At 40.5% G+C, this 15,449-nt stretch overlaps 1 protein-coding gene across 1 annotated transcript in view; it reads right to left on the reverse strand.

Moving 5' to 3' along the window:
• LOC127556636 (intestine-specific homeobox-like) overlaps positions 1-15,449 on the reverse strand; it is a 41,480-nt gene that overhangs the window by 12,171 nt on the left and 13,860 nt on the right. The window contains exon 4 of the mRNA XM_051989903.1: positions 11,082-11,177. Within this exon, the coding sequence (XP_051845863.1) occupies positions 11,082-11,177 (96 nt within the window). The remainder of the gene's footprint in view (positions 1-11,081; positions 11,178-15,449) is intronic.

Here is a 15,449-nt window from a genome sequence, read left to right on the forward strand (position 1 = left end):
TTAATTGAAAACCTGATCTACTCCTACAGAATGAGCAACCAAACGACAAATCATAGAAACAATAATTTCATCAGAGAATGACAATGGGACAGCATACAAAAATTTATGGGATGTTGGCTAAAGCAATACTTGGGGGAACTTTCATCTCTAAATACTTACATCAAGAAAATGGAAAAAGAGCAGATCAATGAATTGGGTATGCAACTAAGACTAGAAAAAGAACAAATCAAAAATCCTTAATTAAGCAGCAAACTGAAAATCCAAATCGAAATTAAAATTGAAAATAAGAAAACCACTCAACTAATACATAAAAGGGGGAAGAGAGAGTGAGAGAGTGAGAGAAAGAATTAAATGGATAAACTACTGGTTAATTTGATTTTTAAGTAGAGGAAAACCAAATTACCAGTATCAAAAATGAAAAGGGTAAATTCGACATCATTGAAGATGAAATTAAACCAACTATTAGGACCAATTTTGTTCAATTATATGCCACTGAATCTCACAATCTAAGAGAAATGGAGGAATATTTACAAAAATACAAATTGCCCAGATTAACAGAAAAGGAAATAGGATGCTGAAAGAATTGTTAGAAATTGAATAAGCCATAAATGAGCTCCCTAAGAAAAAACTCCCAGAACCAGATGGATTCACAAGTGAATTCTACCAAATATTTAAAGACCAATTCCAATAATATATAAAATATCTGAGAAAACAGGTAAAGAAGGAGCTCCACCAAATTCCATTTATGACACAAATCTAGTATTGATACCTAAACCAGGAAGAACAAAAAATAGAGAAAGAAAATTATAGACCCATTTCCCCAATGAATATTGAAGCAAATTTTTAAAATAAATAACTAGCAATAATATATCACAAAAATCATATACTATGACCAAGGAGGATTAATATTAGGAATGTAGAGCTGGTTTAATAGTGAGAAAACCATCAGCATCAATTGACTACATTGAGTATGAGAGTAGACTTAATACTTTATGAAGTCACATTGGCCCCTAAGTGGAAGACAGGTTTCAGTCAGGGAGAGACTTGAAGCAAAGAGTTATCACTTTGGGGGCTTTAGAATAGTCTGAGGAGGAATTCAACTTTTGTCAGATAATGAGATTTTGTCCCCAAAGTTTGGATCTTTGCATTCACAAAACACTAGGTTATCCTGGTCCAAGTTCACTGGACCAGCATTCTGTATCTTAGTCAGTACCAGTTGGTTTTGCTGACTATTCTTTCATAATAGAGTTTTGTTAGAATCCTTGCAAAGTGTTAAATTATTAGAATTGATAGAGACAATAATTATCTAATTTAGGATGGTACTTAGCAAATTCTCTAACTCACTAATGTATTTAAGTACTCATTGGAGTTCACAAGTATGGGAGATTCACAAAGTTAACTTTGCACTTGCCTGCACACTCCTCAGGCTTTCCTACATTCATTATGTCATTTTCTCTGGCACAGCGAATGACATTTGCATTGAAAATGGGTGGGGAGGGAGAGAAATACTAACAAATTAATAGACAAGATCAAGAAAATAGAAAGGAGAAGACTTATTGCCCTTTACAAATTCAAGTCAAGAATTCACCTGGTCCAGATGAACTACATCTATGAACACTGAAAGAATTAACAAATGTAATTGAGAAGTATCAGTAATATTAGAAAAACTTAGCAAAACAGGAAGAGGACCACAAAATTAGAGAAGGGCAAATGTTATTTCAATTTTCAAAAAAGAAAAGTCCGCAATTTAAGTCAGAAAGCTTGACGTCAGTTCCTGGTAAAATTCTAGAAAGAATTAATAAAGTCATGGTTGGTGTATGGCAAACAATCAACACAAGTCAACAAGACTTGATCAATAGCAGGTCATTCCAAACAGGGCTGTTGGGAGGATTATACCAGAGGAGTTAACATTCAAAAAGTTCTTTGCAAACTTTAAAATACTGAATAAATGCTAGCTATTATTATTAGGTGTTATGAGCCAGAACATGAAACAAGGTGTTAAGTCACTAAAATTGATAGAAATAATGCTTAAGTTTACACCTTTAAGAATTCACCCATTAATTTACAAGTTTGGGAGATTCACAAGTCAGTATTCAGTATGAGACAAGTTTATATCTCCCACAATCCCACTCTCTCAGAGGAGGAGTCAACCTTTGGGTTCACACCTGTAAGAGATCATATGTAAGAAGCTCTCAGTCTCAGGGAGGAGTCAGTTGGAGATATGGAGAGCCACAAGTCAGTGAGTAAACTTCGGGAGATTCACAAGTGAGAAGTCAGTTGGGGAGATTGAAAAGCCAGAGACTGCAGTCGGGCAGAATGAAGGATTTGGAAGAGGAGAGGCCGAGACTGGAAGAGGCAGAGGCAAAGGACTAGCAACAAGAGCTGTGGGAACCAAGGAAAGCTTACCGGGCTATTTTGGAAGAGACAATAAAGGACTGAACTTTTATCCCTGGCTGTATTTGAGGTGATCATTACTCTGAACTGAAACGAAGGCTGCCTCCAGAAACCTCCCCAAGAAATCTGCTCCCAGAGAAACATATATTATAGAAAAGAACACCACAATTAGACACAAAATTGGTTACCATAACATGGATATTGTGGGTACATTTTATCTAGATTTTAATGAAGCTTTTCATAAACTATCTTATGCTTTTTCTTGTGGAGATCATAAAACAGCTAGTCAATTATAAAATAAGTAGTATAATAAAATAAGTACTAAATATAATATATATGCTATATATAAATATATACTATATAATAAATAAAATAAGTATGATAAAATAAGTAAAAATAAAATAATTTTTAAAAAGATATAAAATTCAATTATAAAACAAGTATAAAATAAGTATTTAAAATATAAAATAATAATAAAAATTATAAAATAAATATAAAATTCAATTATAAAATCAGAATTGGTAAGTAAATGGTAGGCCTTGAGACTAGTCCCAATGGCAACATGGTAAGACACAGCCTCTGGAGTACCCAAAGATTTATGCTTTGCCTTGCACTATATGTTTTTACTAATGACTTAAAGGCATAAATGATATGTTCTCCAAATGTACTAATGAGACAAAGTTGGAGAAGGATGGTTCATTCATCGGATGACAGAGTCAAGATGATGTCATGCTGGAGCACTAGACTAAATCTTATTAGAAAAAAATAGTGGGCATAAATTAAATCTTACACAAAATTACCCACAATTTCGCAAGTAATTTAGTCTTGGTGTTAGAAAAGCTTCCAAAATGGAATAGACTGCCTCCAGAGGTAATGGATTCACCCTTCTTGAGAATCTTCAAGCAGAAGCAGTGTTGGTGTTCTTTTTCTTCTTTATCTTAATGGTGGTTTTCTCTGGGAGAAAGAGCAGGTTTCCTCTAAGAGCTCTTGCAGTTTGTCCTTTGCTTCTGCCTCTGCTTTCTTCAGCCTCCAATCCAGCTCGACTCTTCATGTAATTCCGCTGAAATCTGTCTGAGAGCCTCTGTCTGTTTCTTTTATACGAGAGAGAGGAATTGTGGGATACGAGAGAGAGGGATTATGGGTTTTCTCCCATAGTGCTCTCTGGCCCTAAGAGCTTCAAGGGAGGTGTGAATTCACAAAGTTACAAAGTTTACTTTGTGAAGCTGGCATACTTGTGAACTCCGATGAGTAAAGGTGTGAACACAAGCATTGTATCAATTAGTTCTACTTAGTACCTTGTTTCAGGTTCTGGCCCAAAACATCTTCTTGTAAGATCGGATCAATAATCTATCAACTCTAATGAATTAGTAGTTTGTAAAGATTCCAACAAAGCAGGATAATTATTTTCTGGGAAAAGTTATAGTAAGGATTCCTTTTGTGAACTGCTTAGACTAGAATATTCTACACAACTCTTCCAATTCTGAAATTCTGTGAATCTGTAATTATATTAAAAAGTTTCATCTCTTCACTATGAATTCTCTCATGCTCAGAAAGCTGTATACTCAGCTAATTTTCCACATTTTTGACAGTGAAAGGGTTTATCTCCAAGACCTTTTTTTTTTTTTAATACTTAGTTCTAGGTAAAATTATGGGTATACTACTTACATTTTCATGGATTTTCTCTAAGATTTTCCACAATAATTATAGTCAAAGGATTTTTCTCCAGTATGATTTTTCTGATGCTGAATAAGGTTAGAACTTTGGATGAAGGGATTTCTCCAGTATAACTTCTTATGTATTGTAAACTTTTCACTCTAGCTGAAGGCTATAAACATGTTTCCACATTTCATGGCCTTCAAAGAGTTGCTCTTCAGTAAGAACTCTGTATTTAGTAGATATTTGAAAGTCCCATTGAAAGTACTTTCCACATTCATTACATTCCAAGGGTTTCTTTCCAGACTCTGTTCTCTGATGCAAGATCTGAATTTTGGCTAAAAGCTTTTGTACACTGATTATACTCAAAAGATTTCTGTGCTCCCTTATGCAATCTCTTATGTTCAGTAAGCTATATATACCAGGTAAAGAATTCCCCAATTCATTACACACAAAAGGTTTCGTTCCAGTATTAATTCTCTGATGGTAGTAAGGGAACTTTTCTAGCCAAAAGATCTCTCACTTTCATTCCCATCAAAGAGTTTCTTTTCTCCAATTTGAATTCTCTTATGTTCACTAAACTGTGTATGCCGGACTCCCCACATTCATTATTTTCTAAGGCTTTCTCTCCAGTGTACACAACAAGCGAGCTGCTCCAGCTAAAGGATTTCTCTCCTGTAGCAATCATTTTATGATCAGAAGGCTTCCTTTTTTGGGTGAATGATTTCCCACAGTGATTACATTCAAAGATCTTATCTTCTGTATAAAGTCTCTGCTGTACAGTAAGGTACACTAAAAGTTTTTCAACATAAAGGATTTCTTTGTTTCTATACTAGCTTTCATGTTCAATAAAGTATACTTTAAGAGTAAATGAGTTCATACATTCACTGAATTCAAAGTATGAATTCTCTTATGTTCAGTAAGGTTTCCTTTCTGGATGAAAGATTTCCATTCAGAGGGTTGCTCTCCAATATGAATTCTCTGACATGCAGTAGGAGAAGAATTTTGTCTGAAGGTTTTCCCACATTCATTACATTGAAAGGATTTCTGTTCAGTATGGATTTTCTGATATATAATAAAGAACTTTGTCTAAAGGTTTCCCCATTCACTACATTCCAAGAGTTTCTCTTGTATACAGGAAAGATTAAAACTTTGAAGACTCTGCCACATCTGTTACATTCAAATAGTTTTTCTCTTGTATATATTATTTTACATTGAGTAAAGGCTCTCTTCTTGCTAACACATTTTCCAGATTGATGCTTATCAAGAGTTTTCTCTCCAGTATGGATTCTATGATGATTTTGTGGGCTTTTCTATCTCGGAAGAGTTTACCAGATTTATTATAGTCATATGGTATTCATTCTGTGCAACTGAATAAAGTGCTCTGAAGAGTAACTGACTGACTTCCTGCTTAAATTACATTTAAAAATCTTCCTCCTGGAAAAAAACAAACCAAACCAAAACAAAACCTCATCACATTTATTTGGTACTAAAGACTTTTAAAGTTGTTTTCATCTTTGCCACATTCCTTTAGATTTTTTCTCACAGGAACACTCTGTTGTAGAAAAAAGATTGTCCTCAAACTGAAACTTCTTCAAACATATTACATTCATGGGCACCAAACTCAGAAGTTTTCCTGCCCATGACTGTCTCTTGTCTGGATCCTTTTTCCTGGTTGTACTTCTTTTGCTCTACTCTGACATCACACTCCCAAGCTTCTCCCAAACTGTAATCCCAAGGACCATGTCTCAGCTCTTTTCTTGGATGATTTGTCCAGAGAAATGCCCTGCTTTGGGGATGACTCCATTATTTCACAGCTGCTCTTCTGACTAAGGAATTCCGAAAGAAAGAAAAAATTATCAATCTCCACTGTCTTCTGTTTTGGGAAAAAGGAAACTTTTTTTATACTAACTTTTTTATTCTTCTTTCTCTCCCAAGGAAAAAGAAAAAGTTCAGCAGAACTTCTGTGTCCCATAAATTCGGTTTGGACCAAGACCTCTTAGAACGTACCAGGTTCATGACTTGGATATAAAAAGTCAGATCCTAAACAAATCAGAGGAACAAAGAAGAAATTTCCATGGATAGGAAAAGCGTTCATGACCAAACAAAGGAGAGAGAATCAGAGAATATAAAAAGGAAAATTCTGATTGATGATATAAAATTAATATTTTGCACAAACAAAACCAATGTAAAATTTACTAATTTTTAAAAAAATTATCATCATCATTATTTTTGGTGAGGCAACTGGAGTTAAATGCTTTGCCAGGGTCACACAGCTAAAAAGTATTAAGTGTTTGAGGTACTTTGAACTCAGGTCCTCCTGACCCCAGGACCAGTGTTCTATCTACTGTGCCATCTAGCTACCCCCCAATTTAAAATTTAAAATGAGAAGGGAAATAGTTAATTGAAAAATACATGCAAAAATATTCTTTCAGAAAGGTCTAATTCAAGATAAATAAACCATGTGAAAAAATGTTCCAAGTCACTAATATTTAGAGAAACGCAAATTAAAATAACTGTGAGTTTCTACACTAGATAGAACACTGAACCTTAAGTCAAGAAAAATTGAGTTTAAGTTCAGCTTCTGGCTTTCCTGCTGACATGGGCAAGTCTGCCTCAGTTTTCTCAACTGAAAAAAAGAGGATAATCATTACACCTATCTCCCAGAATCATTTTGAGAATCATGAGAAGACCTTTGCAAACCTTAAAGCACTAAATAAATGCTGTTATTACCACTATCATTATCATCATATTGGCAAAGATGATAAAGAGAAAAACAGTAGATATTAGAGAAGTTATGGGAATATAGGTACATTAATGCACTGTTGAAACTTTAAGTCTCTTCTAGAGAACAATTTGGAACTATACCTCAAATGCCACCAAATTAGGCATACCATTTGGCTCATCAACACAACTAACTACAATTGTAGTACAAAGAAATCAATGCAAGGACAAAAGGATCCATATATGCAGAGATATTTATAGCCAGCTCTTTCTCTGGTAAAAAAAAAACTAAAAACTATGAGGTGACCACTTACTGGGGAATGGCTAAACACGTTATGATGTATGGATGTAATCAAGTGTTGTTATACTGTAAAAAATAGTGTAAGGCAAAATTTTCAAAGAATATTGGGAAAACTTGTATAAACTGATACTAAGTGAGCAAAATCAGGAAAACAATCCATAATAAGAATAGTACCGTAAAAAACAGACTATGGAAGACTTAAGAATTTTCTTCAATTCGATAACCAATCATTATTCCAGAGGACAGATAATGAATGGCAGACATAATAAGACCTAAGATGCAGAATAAACATATTTTCAAACATGAGAAATGCCAGAATTTGTTTTGCTTACATATGAATATTTGTCATAAGGGTTTTATGTTTTGTTTTTCCAGTAAGGAGAGACAGGAGGGAAAAAAAATAAATATTGATTAACTGAAAAAAAGTAAAAGTTACATTTAAAAAAAATACTGTTCAATCTCACCAGAACCTACAGTAGTCCACTAGGAGAAGATAGAAGTCAGGAATTGGTTCAAATGGTAGGAACTAATATCATGAAGCCCTGTAACAGTCTTAGATCCAGAATAACCTGTTTGTTACCTTCAACCTTAAAACTTCCCAGAGAGATCTGGCTTAAGACTGAGATCAAGCTATTCTCCTGAAGTCTTTATCTTTCATCCCCTGAGATTTCCCATGGAGCCCGATGCCAAATCCAGACCCAGATTCCTAGCATGAAGCCCTAAATATTTCCCAGAAAGCCTTACATTAGTTCCAGACCTTGGTCACCAAGCTGTGGTCTCTTCACTCCAGAAACCTCCCAAAGAGTAAAATTAACTCCAATTAAACCAATTTGACATAAATTGTTTGCAAAAAAGAGAAAGCTGATAACCTATTAAACTCTGTCTATGAGAAAAATATGGTTCTGATACCTAAACCAGGAAGAGATAAAGCAGAGAAAAAAAAAATGTAACAACATTGAACCTATTATTGGTAAAGAATTTATAATTAAGTTATAAACAAAAAATTATGATGCAATGAGACAACAGGAAATATGAAAACAAAAGAAAAAATAGAAAAACAAGAAGAAAATCTAAAGTATGTATACACATATATTCCTACCATATGTTCATTCATGTATTCTACATACATATAAGCACTTGTGCATGTATATGCACGGTGCATGTATGTATATATGTATATGCATGTGTGTGTATATATATACATGAGTATGTATATGTATATATATAGAGAGGGTGTGTGTGTGTGTGTGTGTGTATACATATATACACAAAGATAATCAACCTGCTACCTTTTGAAATCCCCAAATGAAAACTCCAAGAGTGTCACAGCCAAAATTCAGAGCTTCCAAGTCAAAGAAAAAATAGTGCAAGGAGACAGGGAGAAAAAAATTCACGTATGCAAGAACCACAGTCAAAATACACAAGACTTGGTAGTTAACTACTTAAAGAAGAACAGAGCTTAGAATATGATACTCTAAAGTGCAAAACATAAATAAAGATTTGCACCTAAAAATAACCTGAAAAACTGAGTAAAATCTTACAGGCAAAAAAAAAAAAAGGAACAGGGAACTTTAAAGCATTCCTATTAAAAGAACAGAACTGAATAGAAACACAGAAATGCAAATACAAGAATTAAAGAAAAAAATGTAAAAATAAATACATTTGAATTTTTGGAAAAGGCCATATGATGGAATACTTGTATTCTAAAAGGAGAAAATAAATAATTGCTCCTCATAATCTGAAAGTATGCTCAGAGAAGGAATTAAAACACCTGTGACAGGAAGAAAGTTATACTATTTTGATAGTTTTGAAAAGAAAGAAAAAGGAGGCAAAACAGGTAGCAGGGTAGAATGGAGGGAAAAAAATATTCTAGTCTCAATCAAGTGTGTGAAATAAAATATATATATATAAATATGAAGGGGTGGGGAGAAGAGGCATTCCATGAACCTTGTTTTTATCAGAAATAGACAAATATACACATACATTTTGGAAAAGGAATATATTAAACTCAACAGAGAAATAGGAATGAATAAACCTAGAAAAGGTGGGATTTAAGACAGAAGGAGGGGATTGGCAAGGCATTAGTCTTAAAGCAAACTAACTCATGGTAAGAGTGTACATCACAAAGCGGGGTACTTAATAGGAAATAATTCCAATGACAAAAAAATCATAAGCAATTAGGAGAAAGATTTTCATATATACAGAAAAGGAAATTCGAGTTACACAAGACTATTCTGTGCCCATCAAAAAACACAGGAGGGAATCAATGTTCTCCGAAGAACAAAAGCGCTCAAAACATTCTTGGAAAGAATGATCAGATCCCAAAAAGTTATTTTCTTCTTATGTAACCCAAACAACAGAACTATAAATAGAGCAAGTAAGAACACCGCAATATGACAACAGAGCAGCCTTTAAGGCTACATGAGTAGCTGAGAGAAGTCACTCAGACACCAAACAGAAGGGAGAGTGGCCACGGACTCAATCTCACAAAACCCTATCTAGGGGTTTTTTGCAAGATTAAATTACTGAATGGGAGGGTTCATCAAAGCAGGGCAAGAAGGCGATGAAAAGGAAGAGGTGATGAGTTCTAATCAAGTCAAAGACTAAAAATTCAGGGAAGAATGACTCCGAAGTCCCTCAGAAAGAAGGCAGCGTACAAGAGAATGAATGAGGAGGCAGAGGGAGACTGAAAAAGGTTGGGAGGGGGGATGTCATTTAAGTGGTGGGAAGGGGGACCACCAAAGAACGCTCACCCGAGGGAAGAGATACTCTAGACATGGAGAGGTCGCAAGGCATAAGATCTGCGGGTGCCTGTGCTCCGAGGGAGCACTCACCCTGCTGGCACTGTGCTCCCAGGGAGCACTCACCCTGCTGGCACCTGTGCTCCCAGGGAGCACTCACCCTGCTGGCACCTGTGCTCCCAGGGAGCACTCACCCTGCTTCAGGAGGAAAGGAAGCACAGCTTCTGAGGAAAACTCTGAAGAGTGGGAGGGCACGAACCCAGAAGAAGACTTCAAGTCAAATACGGGGAAAACCTGCCAACCAACCAACAAGGCTCTGCCCTCGTTGGAGAGTGATTCCACGAAGAACGAGCAGAAGTTGCTGACCAGGATTAGGACCCGGCCAAAGAGGGACGATGGGCCTTAGCAGCACTGGCCTTCCCGTGGAGAGGCATCCTCGAGTGAAAGCCGGGCTACTACTGGGGCGGTTAGGGCAGGATTCATCTTCCGCACAGCCGCCCAACCTTACTCTTGCGGTCCGTGAAAGGGAAATGCCCCTAACCTTCAGTGGAGGCCGCTACTGTAACCCAGGCCCCCGAGGCGCTCCCAGAGCCTCCCGCCGCTCTTGCGCTCGGGGTCCCGCCCCGCCATGTCGGTGCTTGCCCCGCCGCCGCCTCGGCTCCCACCGCGCGTCTCCTGCAGGCGCTCCCTCCTTCTCCCGTGGGCTCCGCCGCGGCCTCTCCAAACGTCCTTGTCCGCCATTCCCCCACACACCGTCTCTCCCGCTTCCCAAACCCTTCCTCCCAACCAGCTCTCAAACCTACGGCTGCCAAGTGACGGCTCGCGGAGGTGCAGAGGGACACGGCGAGGCGCGTGGCCGCGCGGGGAGAAGCTCCGACCCGATCTCCGCGAGCGGGGAAGCACCCGGGAGGCTCCCTGCGCCGCCACCCGGGAGACTCCCCGCCACCCCGGAGGCCCCCCGCGCCACCACCCCGGAGGCTCCCCGCGCCGCCACCCGGGGGGCCCCCCGCGCCGCCACCCCGGAGGCCCCCCGCGCCGCCACCCCGGAGGCCCCCCGCGCCGCCACCCCGGAGGCCCCCCGCGCCGCCACCCCGGAGGCCCCCCGCGCCGCCACCCGGGGGGCCCCCTGCGCCACCACCCCGGAGGCCCCCCGCGCCGCCACCCGGGGGGCCCCCTGCGCCGCCACCCGGGGGCTCCTTGAGCCCTTCCGCCAAAGGCCTCCCCCCTTCGGCGCGCGCCTGCCCGAGGCCTGGCTTTCACCTACTCACCCCGACAGGTGTCGCTGGAGTCGCTTCTGTTTGGCATCCATGGTGCTTCTCCCGTCTTCAACTGGAAGGTCGCATCTGGCTTGGAAGCTGGAAGCCCTGCTCATGGAAAATGATGCGGGAAAGCGTTTTGTACCGTTACCTCAGAATGCGAGTCTGCCCCCTTCCTCACAGCAGCATGCAGCTAGGGTTAGGAGGTCGCACAGCCTTCCATTAGATCTTCCCAACAGCCTGTGAGGCAGATACTATTGTCCCCACTTTACAGATGAAGAAACTGAGGTTGAGAGAGGTCAACTGACTGGCCCGTCAGAATTTGAACTCAAGCCAATCTCAAGTTCTATCCAATCTATCCAATCTGCTATCTCGCCTCAGGGAAGAAGCAAATGGGATAAAGCAGAAGTAGGTTCAAATATCACCTGACACTTAGGAGCTTTAGGCAACTCACTTAACCTCTCCAAGCCTGGTTTTATTCATCTGCAAAATGGGGATCAGATCTAGAGCAGGGTGGTTGAGATGATCAAATCGGATAATGTATAAAAAGCATTTTGCAAACCCAAGAGCTCTTCAGAGAAGTTAGTTTTCATCACACGTATTATTATTATTTTCTCTTATGGGGAAAAGATGTGCTAAGAAGATCCAGAGAACTGTAGTAAGATTATCTGTGTGTTATGTTATGGCCTCAAAAAACAAATTCATCTTCCCTAATCTTCAGCGATCTGCTATGGGACAGTACAGGACAAACTCCGACCTGATGGAACAAAGAACAGGGAAGGAACACCCACAGGGACAGAACAGTGAAGCTCATGAAATGTATCAGTGGAACAAACACACTTTTTCCATCTGGAAACAGGGAGTAGAATACCTGTCTCTTGGTCCTAAGGGATTAGAGATCTCCTGACAACATATGGCATCTGTCTGGATCCCAATGAGTCAGCCAAGTACTGCAGAAACTTCCAAGTCGAGAATGCAAAGACTCTTTCTCCCTCCCCATCGCATCATGTGCAGATGCTGACTTACAGAGGAAAGTTTTCCTCACGCAGGGAGATGAGGTTCCTATAAATATCCAATATCCCTTCTTTAAGTTCCTCTGAGCCAGTTGCCCCCACTCTTCGCTAATGAAGTCCACCGCCACATCCTTGATTGTCACTGATTCCTAAAACATCTAACACAACTCTGCTCAACCAAGGATATCTCCTCCTACAGACCTCCTTGGGGGTGGCAAGAGGTTGGTCATATTTATAAGGAGTGACTCTCATAATGCCCAACTACTTCAGGAATATGGAATACACCACCAACTTTGTACTGAATGGATTATATATTGGAACAAATTGCATTCTAACCAAAACCACTTGTCTCCCCCAAGTAAGCTACAAATGTATCATGATCCTCATTCACTCTTAGTTTTGGACCTAGGTAAAAAGTGCAGGTAGCCAAGAAAACCAAAGCAACTCCATTTTGTCTGTAGTTCTCCATTTTGTTCCTGACCCTGTTTATATTGCTGAGAGAATCCTCCCTGCAGCCTTCTTTTTGCTGAAACAGTAAGTATTCAGAACAGTCCCATTTTTTAGGGTGGATAACAAGAAACTGCTCACCTAAAAAAGAGCCTTTCCTATTATAGGTTCCCAATCCTATCCCTAACCCCTAGGGAAAAGCCCAGTACTATCAAAAGGTACTTAATCTACTTCTTTCTTAATTAAAACCTATATTAGTCTTATCCTTTTGTTCCTTCAGGTATTCTCTAGGACACCACTGAATGAATCTCCCTTGCTGGTGAACTCAACAAACTCTTATGGATTCCTAAATCTTCTGGTTCTGTTATCGGTTTCTTCCAGCATCAACAATTTTACTCACAAAAGCCACACCTATAATAAAGTCATTTAGCTCTCTTCAAATTATTCAAAAAAATAAAAGTAGGAAGGCCATAATCCCCAATAACCAGTCCCCAAAATGGTGTGTTACAGTATCACAATTCACAGCCATAACTGTACCTAAGACTCCAAAAGTATGGATGAGAAGAAGAATCTGACCCAAGCACAAAGATCTAATTAGAAAATGAAGCTAGTGATATGAATTACCAGGAGAAAACACAAAATACAATTTAAAAGAAAACCTGTGGATGCTGAGAAGTCCAAAAGATAAAGCCAAAAGATGAAAATAAATAAGAAATTCACAAGGTAAAGTAGCATCTAAGAGAAACGAATAGCTTGGCCACAAGGACATTAAGAATCTAAGGAAGAAAGGATGCAAGAAATACAAAATTAAATAAAAGATCTGGAGCGGGGAAAAAACCTAGAAAGAGAATATCTTAGGAGAGATAGAAATTCTTATGAAAGTAGCAGACCATGAAAAATTCTAAGAGCGAAAAAACTCAATTTTACTAGACAATGAGAAATATTAGAACAAGGTAAAATGCGTAGAAAAGGTAGGACGAAACGTAAGGTATCTACAATCAAAAATAAGCGACTTGGAAAACAGGATAAAAGAGCTAAACTAAGAATGGGGTTGGCAGGAGACCAAAACAAACCAAAACCAACAACCCCAACCCTGGACATAATAGTTTCAAGAAATCATTGAAGACAATTGTCCAAAACTAAGAGAACCACAGGGCAGAGTGAAAAGAGAAGCGATCCGCCAGTCACTTCCAGAAAGAACCCCATTCCCACCCCCCAATATATTCAGGAAATAAAAATCCCTCCGCCAAGAACAAAGTGAGTCCCCAGGAAGCAAGCTTTCAACATCTACCGCAGAGAGTGGGTCACAACCACCGCGGGGCTGGGTGCCCCGCCATAGGGCCTGCTGGTCACCCGAGGACACGCGCCAGGCCAGGCCCGCAACCGCGAGACCCCAGCCAGATATCTCTAGGGAACCCGCCCCACTCAAGTCAAGTCTGTGCTTTTTGCTGAGTGACGTCGGGCGGAAGGACGTGCCTTTTCGTTAATAACTATCGGTCCTGCCACAACTAATTTCCTTCCAATTTCAGACTGTGACCCCCGGACTGATTTTATTTTATGGCAGTTGGGGAAGAATTGGATCCAAAGCATGTGAGGTAGAAGGTGATTCGGTGAAAGAGAAGGAGAACCTTGAATCAGATACTACTCAGGAGTAAAGGGGGGTTCTAGAGGTGCTAGACGGCCGCACGTGGGAAACCACTGCCTCGGCGACGAACCACGTGGTAGGAAGCTTTAGACAGAAAAAGGGAGGGGTGTGGGCAACTGCCCCGTCAACATCCCGGGTAAAAGTTTGGGTCGGGGCAGAGCCAAGGCGAGAAATATGGTCTGTGATCCCAAAATTCCATGAGAATTTGGGTTAAATCTCTGAGATTAGGGGAGAATAAGGACTGGGACGCTACCCTTGTGATAAGGCGTAGCCTATCAGGACCTTTCATCCCCACTTAGAAGAAAGCTAAAACCGAAAGAGCTGTTAGGAAAAATGATCTCATTTTCCCTCCTCTTAGCCCCCTGAAAAGACTTCAACTCCCAGAAGCAGAAGCTTCTGCTTCTTGCCTTCCAACGTCAAGCCACGTGGTTTGACGTAGCAAGGTTATGGCTGGCTGCGCCTTACGGAGTGCGTGTGACGTAGGCACCATACGCCCGTTCTAGTCGCTTCTCCGCCAGGCTCCCCGGAAGCTCTTAGTACGCATGCGCGAGGAGAGGCGCTTGAAGACCGCGAGGGGGCGTATCATACATTTTTAACGGTGGGGCCCAGTAGGTGATTGATGAACAATGCGCGAGGAGAGGAGCCTGAAGACCGCGAGGGGGCGTATCTCACACAGTTTTAGCGGCAGGCCCCAGTCGGTGATTGACGAACAATTCCGGCACGGCCATTTCCAGCCTCGGCCAATACGTCATAGCCTCGGCTCTGTGGTCCCAGGGAGAGGCGGGTAGCCGGCAGCAGGAGGCGCTGCCGGCAGCAACTCCAACTCCTCCGGGAGAGGCTGAGCCCCCCCCACCCAGTGACCCGGTGACCCGGTGTGTGTGTGCGCGCGTATACCCTCCAAAAGTCTTTGTGAGACCCTGGCGGGGCTCCTATATCGCCCTCAAAGCAGGATTCGGCCTTTCAGAAACTCCGTATAAACTTTTTAAGGAATAACTGTCGCAAAAAGAGGAGTTTAAAACCACAGCCAACTTCCTGCCTCCCTTAACCCAATTGGGTATCCGGGACCGGCTTTCACTTTCCATTTCTGGGAGTCTCTATTTCCGCCCAAGGTAAACTCTTCCAGTGAAATCAAGCTCATTCATCCTTTGGGGTAGCAAACAGTAGTTAGTGGATAAAAACAGAAGGAAATCTGTAATTTAGAGCGAGTCAACTATCGGCAGCTGCTTCCTTGGCTGCGGAGACAGATGGAGACCTCATCGCAAAGCCTTTCGGCCT

This window comes from Antechinus flavipes, chromosome 3 (genome assembly GCF_016432865.1).
Source record: "Antechinus flavipes isolate AdamAnt ecotype Samford, QLD, Australia chromosome 3, AdamAnt_v2, whole genome shotgun sequence".
NCBI classification, from domain to species: domain Eukaryota; kingdom Metazoa; phylum Chordata; class Mammalia; order Dasyuromorphia; family Dasyuridae; genus Antechinus; species Antechinus flavipes.